General features: G+C 45.6%; 1 protein-coding gene across 1 annotated transcript in view; it reads right to left on the bottom strand.

Annotated features, from left to right (window-relative positions):
* The window catches only part of Xpnpep2 (X-prolyl aminopeptidase 2), a 30,277-nt gene extending 22,071 nt beyond the window's left edge, over positions 1 to 8,206 (bottom strand). The window contains exons 1-4 of the mRNA XM_031356116.1: positions 7,751 to 8,206; positions 5,741 to 5,866; positions 3,119 to 3,192; positions 775 to 885 (exon numbers count right to left, since the gene is read on the bottom strand). Coding sequence (XP_031211976.1) covers positions 775 to 885; positions 3,119 to 3,192; positions 5,741 to 5,866; positions 7,751 to 7,799 — 360 coding nt within the window. The 5' untranslated portion in view covers positions 7,800 to 8,206. The remainder of the gene's footprint in view (positions 1 to 774; positions 886 to 3,118; positions 3,193 to 5,740; positions 5,867 to 7,750) is intronic.
* Between the last annotated feature and the right edge of the window lie 288 nt (positions 8,207 to 8,494).

The raw sequence follows: 8,494 nt of genomic DNA, 5'->3' as shown, positions 1-8,494 counted from the left end.
TTCTAGCTGGGTTGGTATGAGGAGCTACATGAGGTAGAGGCAGAGCTAAGTATACAAGGCTGCTATTTTGGGAAAATGGTTCATATAGAGATGATCACCTTGTTTTCTGTCTGCTTTCCCCCCTCAGTCTGCTCGTGTCTATATAGTCTAGCATCCTGGATCATTACACTGCCCCAACCAACAGAGTCTGAGACAAGCTGGACCAGAAAGGAGCTTAGAATTCTTTCAGGTCCATTTCCAGTGATAGCCTAAACATTCTTTCTGGAGTTGGTCAAAATCTCTCCCAGAGTTGTTTTAAGTTTTTTACACATTTTGTACATGTGCAAATGTGTGTGTGTGTGTGTGTGTGTGTGTGTGTGTGTGTGTGTGTTTAGACATGTACATGTGGAGGTTAGAGAAAACTTTGTGGGAGTTTGCTCTCTTATTCTGCCTCATGGGTTCTAAGGATTGAACTCAGGTTATTGAGCTTGGTGGCAAATGCCTTTACGAACTGAGACATATCCCTAGCACCAAAGTTGTTTTTGTAATGTTGTTTCTAGAGGTCAACTTTGGCCTCGTTTTTCCTCCAATGTAAAGAGGTCTGCTCTTTCAGTTGACCTTACACTAGTGTATGGGAAGTTTCCCATTTTTATCCTCTTTGCTATGAAATGCTGTCTCTGTCTTCAGCTTCCACATCTTACCAGGCTCTTATTTGTGGCTTGTGTTTAGAGGCCAACAACCCCCAAGTAAGTGAGAGGAAGGAGATGAGAGAGAGAGAGCAGAGTTGGTCCTTACCATGTGTGCATCGGTGTCTGGGATGATGTAGGCAGAGAGATTCCAGGTCTTCATCTGCTGGCGGAGGGCTGCAAGCCGCATTGTTGTATTGACTGCAGTAACTGGCAGGTGCTGACAGATAACATACGAATTGCTTAAATGATGCCTGGGACTTTGCCTGTAGGGAAGTGCCCAGCTTTTCCTGAGAGTGAGTTTTGGGGTATTTAGGCTATATTTAAGAGTGATGGGGTGCTGAGCAGTGGTGGCACATGCCTCTAATCCCAGCACTTGGGAGGCAGAGGCAGGCGGATTTCTGAGTTCGAGGCCAGCCTGGTCTACAGAGTGAGTTCCAGGACAGCAGGGCTACACAGAGAAACCCTGTCTTGAAAAACAAAAACAAGGGGCTAGAGAGATGGCTCAGCGGTTAAGAGCACCGACTGCTCTTCCAGAGGTCCTGGAGCTCAATTTCCAGCAACCACATGGTGGTTCACAACCATCCATAATGAGATCTGACACCCTCTTCTAGTGTGTCTGAAGACAGCTACAGTGTACTTACATATAATAAATAAATCTTTAAAAAAAAAAGAAAAACAAAAACAAAATAAGACAAAAAAAAAGAGTGATGGGGTAGCTGCTGATGCATTTGTTAGTCTAAATTAAGAAGCCTAAGCTAACTACAGATGGAGGTATTTATAGAGCGTGAAGACCCTTTGGAACAATTAAGGGACCTAAAAGTCCCTTATGCAGATGAAAACTACAGGGGTTTCATCCCTGATCCCAGGATAGGCTATGGGCAGACCCTTTAGGGCTATCTTGAGAGTACAGTTGCCAGATTTAGTGAACAAAAGTGCAGGCCACCTATCTGGTTAGATTTGACTTTCTGTTAAGCAGGGGATCCTATTTTGATATACATATGTCCCATGCTCTATTTGGAGCGCACTTTAGTACCAAAATCCTATTCCCTGAAATTTAAGCATAACAGACTCTCCTGTTTTCCATCCAGCAACCCTACTCTTCCAGGAGTTACCCACTGGCCCCACATGGTACTGGAGAGTGAACGAGTACCCTGGCATTTTCCACATCTCCCAGAAAGATCCTCTTCAAGCCAAATATTTCTTTAGAGGGCCTTTTATCTTCCAAATAAAAACCATGTTTTTTTTTTCCCTTGTTTGCTTGCTTGCTTTGCCTTCTCTTCAACAAGTAATCCAGATTTATCGCATATGAAACCGCTGTGGCTTGCTCATCCATTTGCTGGCCCTAGTGGTCCAGCAAAGCTGCTGTTGTATGCAGATGTTCTATGCTTATCCTGAGGCTCCGCCTACTACTGAAGCTTGTTCATCTCTTCACAGCTTGGGGCCCACTCCTGCTCAGCAGTCTTTACCCTCTGCAGTTGTGGAAACTATCATTCTAGAGTCCAGCTGTGGAGCCATCGATCTTCTTCTCTTTGGCTCCCATCTACCCACCTCAATCCTCCCCTTCCCATTCAGCTAGATCATTCAGCTCTCCTTTAATATTTTTTTTTTCTGCACAGGTTCCCTCTAAAACAGTGGTTCTCAACCTGTAGGTTGTGACCATCAGAAAAAAACAACAACAAAAACAACAACAACAACAACAACCAAAAGAACATTTGCAATGGTCTTAGGAGCCCTCCAACCATAGATTTATTTTCATTGCTATTTAATAACTGTAATTTTGCTATTGAGTGGTATTCTCTTCCTCTCTCTCTCTCTCTCTCTCTTTTTTAAGATTTATTTTATTTATACGAGTACACTGTAGCCGTCTTCAGACACACCAAAAGAGGGCATTAGATCCCATTACAGATGGTTGTGAACCACCATGTGGTTGCTGGGAATTCAACTCAAGACTTCTGGAAGAAGAGTCAGTGCTCTTAACTGCTGAGCCATCTCTCTGGTCCCCCCACCCCCGTGGTATTCTTAAGATCATCAGAAATAAATGTCTTCCCATGGTTGCAACCAACAGCTTGAGAAGTGCTGCTCTAGAATTTCTGCTTTCATTCCTTCTATTTGCTTCCTGTTGCTCTCTGCCTAGCCTCGGCCAAGAGCCAGCTAGTGGTCTCTCTCACCACTCAGCTTTTTTGCCTCCCTTCTGGTGGAAGCTTCTCAGCTCTAGGCCAGGACAGAAGCCAACAAGCTGTGGACATGAGTGGGACCAAGGAGTGAAGTATCCATAGTGGGTATATTAGATACTCGAGCCACCACTGCTGGACTTTAGTAAGAAACAGGGGTCCCAGAGTGCAGAAATCAGAAGAAAACCTGTAGGAGGAAAGGCTAGCAGCCGGCCTAATAGGAACTGGAAAGAATGATTGGGTGAGACAGGCATGTGAGGGTAGGGGCCAAAGCCTCACCGGAGGGTTGGTTGAACAGTTTCTCACATCTTCTCTTCCAAGGTACATGGGTGCTGGGTAACTCCAGGCACATGCTAGGAAATGGGAGACAAATCTAGGGTTATTTGGGGAACCAGAGAGCTCTCACAGAGTGAAGGGACATCTTCCCTCAGCCTGCAGGACCTGTATCCTTTAAAACACACCACACTAGCTAACTCTATTTGAGACTAAAAATAATCACATTTCATGGAAAATCAGGCTGACTTGAAACTGAGTGGCACCCTGGGTCACACTCATTGACAAGTGACTGCCACTTCTGGATGGGTTTTAGTGTTCATCACATTAGTTTTTCCATTTCTAACCTAATTGTGTCTTTTTAGAGTCTAGTACAGTGAAAAACAAGGTATAAATTAAATTTTTAAATCAAATTTTCTTTGAAATTCCCTAGAGGGCTGTGTGTATATGTGCATGATTTATTTAAACCCAAGGGCCACTTGTCCCCTTTCTTATAGCCAAAGTCTCTGCTTACTATTCTAGGCTTTGATTAACTATAAAACAGCAATTCTAGTCCAAACAATCATGGGGTAGAGAAAGGTGAATAAACACTTAAATAGCTCCTACTGTGTGCTAGATATTGGAACTCGGTGATTTACCGCCAAGCATAGGACTGTATACCTGGATTACCAATGCTGGGGAGGGAGAGGCAGAAATGCAAGGTTAACTGACTGTGTTGCAAGTTTGGAGCCAGCCTGGTCTACATGAGGCCCTATCTCAAAAGATAATATAGAACAAATTACAAATGAGCTCCACAATGTAACTGCTGTTTAGTCATGACACTATTGAGATCAACTAAGGGCTGCATATATAACAATGGCACTATATAATTATATAGTCTAATATTATAGTCACCCAAAGTTTTTATAACTACATTCCATGTTATTGTGTAACAACAACAACAAAAAAATGCCTAATGCTATAGTTCCCAGAATGCAGTCCCATTGTTGATTGGCTACAACTGTCTCTCTTCTGATATTTGCGACAACCCTGTGAGAAATTCACTTTCTGTAATGGAAGAGGTCAAGATCCATGTAGGTTTGATAATTTGTGCAGGTTTTGCCACACTGAGCGAGTGGTTAGATGGAAGTTTGAACCTAGGCCATCTAAGGAGGGTACAGAGGATGGTGTTGGCTGTAGGGCCCAGTGGTAAAGTGTTTGCATACTTCAAAAAAATATAAAAGTTCCCAGTTTTAGTACTCAGGACCATGGAAGAAACAGGGGTCCCCTTTCCACCTTTTCATCAGGCCAAGCATAAGAAGTGGTCCTGGGAATAGAGGGATGCTACAAACAATACATAATGCATGAGGGCTTATTTTCCAGTTTGGGCTCTGAACCAAATTTGGTGTGAACCTGAGAAAGTAACCTAATATTCACTGAAAAAAATGTTATTTTAAGTGCCTACTGTGTGCCAGGCATCCCAGAACTGTGTAAAAGAGATCCTTCCTGACCTGAAAGTCCAGTGATCTCTTATAGTCCTCTATCTTTTCACCTCTTGACACTTAGGGAGTATACTTTCCTGGGGCCATGGAAGGACTGAGTTGCCATACTTTTACCTTATAAGTGGCTTGAGGAACAGATAGGAGGAAAGCAACTGGGCTGTAACATCATGAAAGCCCTGTTTGAATAGTTGACTTGGCCTCATCAATTCAAAGGAGTGATGACACTTATACTATTAATCTAAGAAAATGAAGCCCCAATTCTGTAGGAGCAGCTCCCTAGCAAAATAGCAGTGTTAACATGCCAACCCAGGAAGTGAGACCTAGCCACTCCATGTTCATCTGAACACCAGGGTCTATCACTCTGTTTTCTTTGACACAGGGTGGTACCAATGAGATAACAGGATGCTGAGTTAATCAGCAGGTCCTGCTGTCAGAGAAAAAAAGAGAGATTTTCCCAGGACCAGGGTTAGTGGTGAGAAGGTGAACTGGGTACCTAGTTGGAAACAAACAGGCCACCTGAAACGTGATGTCATATCTCCCCTTGATCTCTTTTCTTGAGGAAACCTCAACATTGACCTCTTGTACCCGCCCTGTCCTGCCAGGTCTTTATTGCCCTAGCAAGAATTCTGCTAAGTCAGTTTAGAGAAAACTTCTACCCTTCAATATCTGATCACCTTCAAGATCAGATCACATTCTTTATTCCCCTCTCCTTAATACCTCATCACCCTGGCCTGCCTTCAGTAAGAATCCTGTTAAGTTAGTTTAGCAAGAATTCTCCATCCTTGGACCTCCAGGATTCCTCTTAGTAACTTTCCGGGCAGAGAGTCCTCCAGTACTCATTGGTTCTACATCCCTAACAGACTGTGTTGTGTATGTGCTCCACCTGGCTCCCTTCTGCAAGGCCTTTCCTGCAGTCATTTTTAAAAAGCTATCAACCTCACAAGTGATGCAATCATTTTGTCTAGGGATGGAAAGGGGCCAAACTAGATATGATCCAAGTCATGAAGGCCCCGCCAGGGGCCTTTTCTGCAAGATAAGGTGACAAAGAGCAAAAAGATAACCTGGGTCCTAACCCTTACTCTAAACTTTTCTGAGTCTGGAGAGAAAGATCAGAGCTGCCTGCCGGGAGTGGCTGGGGTGCACATACCACAGAGGAGAACAAGCCACGGATAGCACTGCCAGTAGGCTTGGGCCATTGGGTCTCCAGATGCTGGCGATGAGTAGACTGGAGAGAGGGTTGAATTGTTTGGTAGCCTCTTCTTCCAGGCCTTTCCTGAGCAGAAGCAAACAAGGCTGATGGCTGTGTCTTGATGCTAGATGAGAATCCTTCTCTAATCTTTTGTTTTCAGGAGTCTGGGAAGCCACAGTGCACAGAGGAGCCTCAGACTGCCCAAGCAACCTGTACTGGTTTCTTTTGGCTTGGAGTAGGTAGGGTGTGAGCCTGCCCCAGGGCAGAGTCCAAAGATCTCCGAGATTGACGAGCAACAGCTGGTCTCAATTAGCCAGCTTCTCCCAGCCCCCCTCTTCAGCGGCTCTACCCTAGCAGTTCCTGAATTCTGTTCCCCACCCTCCAGCAAGCTGTTTTCTATTAGCTCACATCAGGCACTGGGTGCAGCCCTGCTTTTGCTTTGGGATAGATATTTGCTCCTACTTCTGTTCCTCCTCTAAGCCCTCCTGTTTTCAAAAACAAAAACAAAAACAAACAAACAAACTACAACAACAACAAAGCCAGTGAATGGGTGCATGAGTGTCCTCCTGCTCCTGCACTCAGAACAGGGAGGTTGGTCTTACAACTGGTAACTGGCATGGATGTCCCCACTAGTCCATCCTAAAATATCCCAGCAGACCTTCCCTGGGGATCCCCCAGTCCCATTCAGCTGCATGTTCTGGGTTCTGCAAAGTCTAAGTTGCTTAGGGACCTTGATACCTGGAATGCTTTTGAAGGCCCAAAGATCTGCAGGGACCAGGGGATGCCACTGAAGTGGGAAGACCCCAAAAGGAGGAGTCTGAGGGCTCTGAGAAGATGGTGAACTGGATATACTCTTGTCATAGCTTCCAGAACAGAGTTGTGCAGTTTATTCCTAAACAATAAAACTCACTGGGAAGGAGAGATCATGGACGTGCATGCGTGCGTGCGTGCGCGCGTGCGTGCGTGCGTGCGTGCGTGCGTGCGTTCGTGTGTGTGTGTGTGTGTGTGTGTGTGTGTGTGTGTGTGTGTGTCATAGTCCCACTCACTCCCTGTACTCTGTCCCATGAAGGAGTATCACACCACACCGATTCTAAGACAGCTCCAAGGAAAGGCTCTCTAGAACCTTTGGAGTCCTGTGAGCCCAGAAAGAAGTTCTTCCAAGTAACAAGTATTAATTTCAATATGGAGTTTTGTATCAAAAGACCAAGCCCAGTCTAGTCTTGAATTTACAATCCTCCTGCCTCAGCCTTCTGACTACTAGGATTACAGGCATTGATCATCATGTCCAGCTTTGACTTTATTTCTAATGTAACCATAATAAATTGTTGGTGGCTTTCAACAATCCATTTAAGAATGAGGAAGCATTCCTAGCATAGATGTGGTGAGGGAAGCGTGAAGTCCCACCCTTCTCTGAGGAGCTATTGGTAACTGATTGCCGTTAAGAGAGGGAGAGTCTGTTTTTAGACATGTGCTCCTAAGAGGCTCTTCATGCTCCAGTGGATATAGTCCCACACTCATTAACTGGGCTCAGGGTATTTTTTTTTAAAAAAAGTGCAGTAAGTTGGGAGGGGGAAGAGGTGGGATGGGATAGTAGAGGAGTTGGGGGAGATAGTGGGGATATTTTGATCAAAACACATTATATGCGTGTATGAAATTATTAAACAACAGAAAAGACTGATGAAGTAGGGTCTTTTGTAGCGGGAAGAGAAGGGTCTTTCTGGGAGCCCCTGACAAGGCAGAGTCAAGGTCAGTGAGGGACCTCTGTCTTGAGGGGGAAAAAAAGCGAAGGGTAGAAGTTCCCAGCCTCAGGGCCAAGAACTGGGAGAACGCTGTCATTCCATGACTGCCAAAGCTCTTGTCGTCCCCCCCCCCCATCCTGTCCCCTCTTTCCCACCCTTTCCATGACTGGTGAAGAAGTAATTCCCAGAAACCCAAGGATAGAGGAAATGGCCACTCAAAGGCACTCACCTCCTGTTTGGGCTGTAGCAGATGCCTCATAGGACAAGCATGGGCTCATGCAGAGATAGCCCTTCGGGGACAGTTACTGTCAACGGTCATCTGTGTGGCCTCGGGCGTTGACTTCACCACTCTGAGTCCTCCTCAGTTTCTTTACCTATAACAAGCTGTTTCTGAAAGCTGACAGCGTCCTGGTGCGCTGAGGAGCAGAGCCCGTCAGTGGGGCAATCCGTCCTTAGGAAGCAGCCGCCTGACGGAGCAAAGCCCAAATGCTTTGTGCTTGTGCATGAGAAGGGGCATGCTTGACCAGCAGCAAAGCAAGTCTCAACCACACCTTGTCCTTTCTGTCCTTGGCACTAACATTGCTGAAGTGGCAGTTATTGCTACAACAGTAAACCTCAGTGAGACCTAGGTTTCAAAAACAATCCACCAAGCCAGGCATCTTGCCGCCCTTCGCCTTCTGCACTCTGTCCTGGGAAGTCTCCGCTTAGTACTTAGCCTTCCACTTCCATCCCCTGGGAGCTTGACTTGGCCTTGGTGGTGACAATGACCTCACTTGCCCGTACCCTCAGTTCCTTCCTTATCTCCTTATCAAGAAACTACTGTCTTTGCTCTCATCCTTTTGGGGACTTGACCTCAAACGTTGGCAAACAGTCCTGCGGTGGAAAGCACTGATTGAGGCTAGGCAGGGTGACTGGCCAAGGGTCCTTTGTATCAAAGTTGTTTGGAAACTCATGAGTCACACTCTGCAGTCCC

The sequence above is a fragment of the Mastomys coucha genome, chromosome X, assembly GCF_008632895.1.
Source record: "Mastomys coucha isolate ucsf_1 chromosome X, UCSF_Mcou_1, whole genome shotgun sequence".
NCBI classification, from domain to species: domain Eukaryota; kingdom Metazoa; phylum Chordata; class Mammalia; order Rodentia; family Muridae; genus Mastomys; species Mastomys coucha.
The sequence above is the reverse complement of the archived record's forward strand: the minus strand, read 5'-3'. Positions and strand labels throughout refer to the sequence as shown.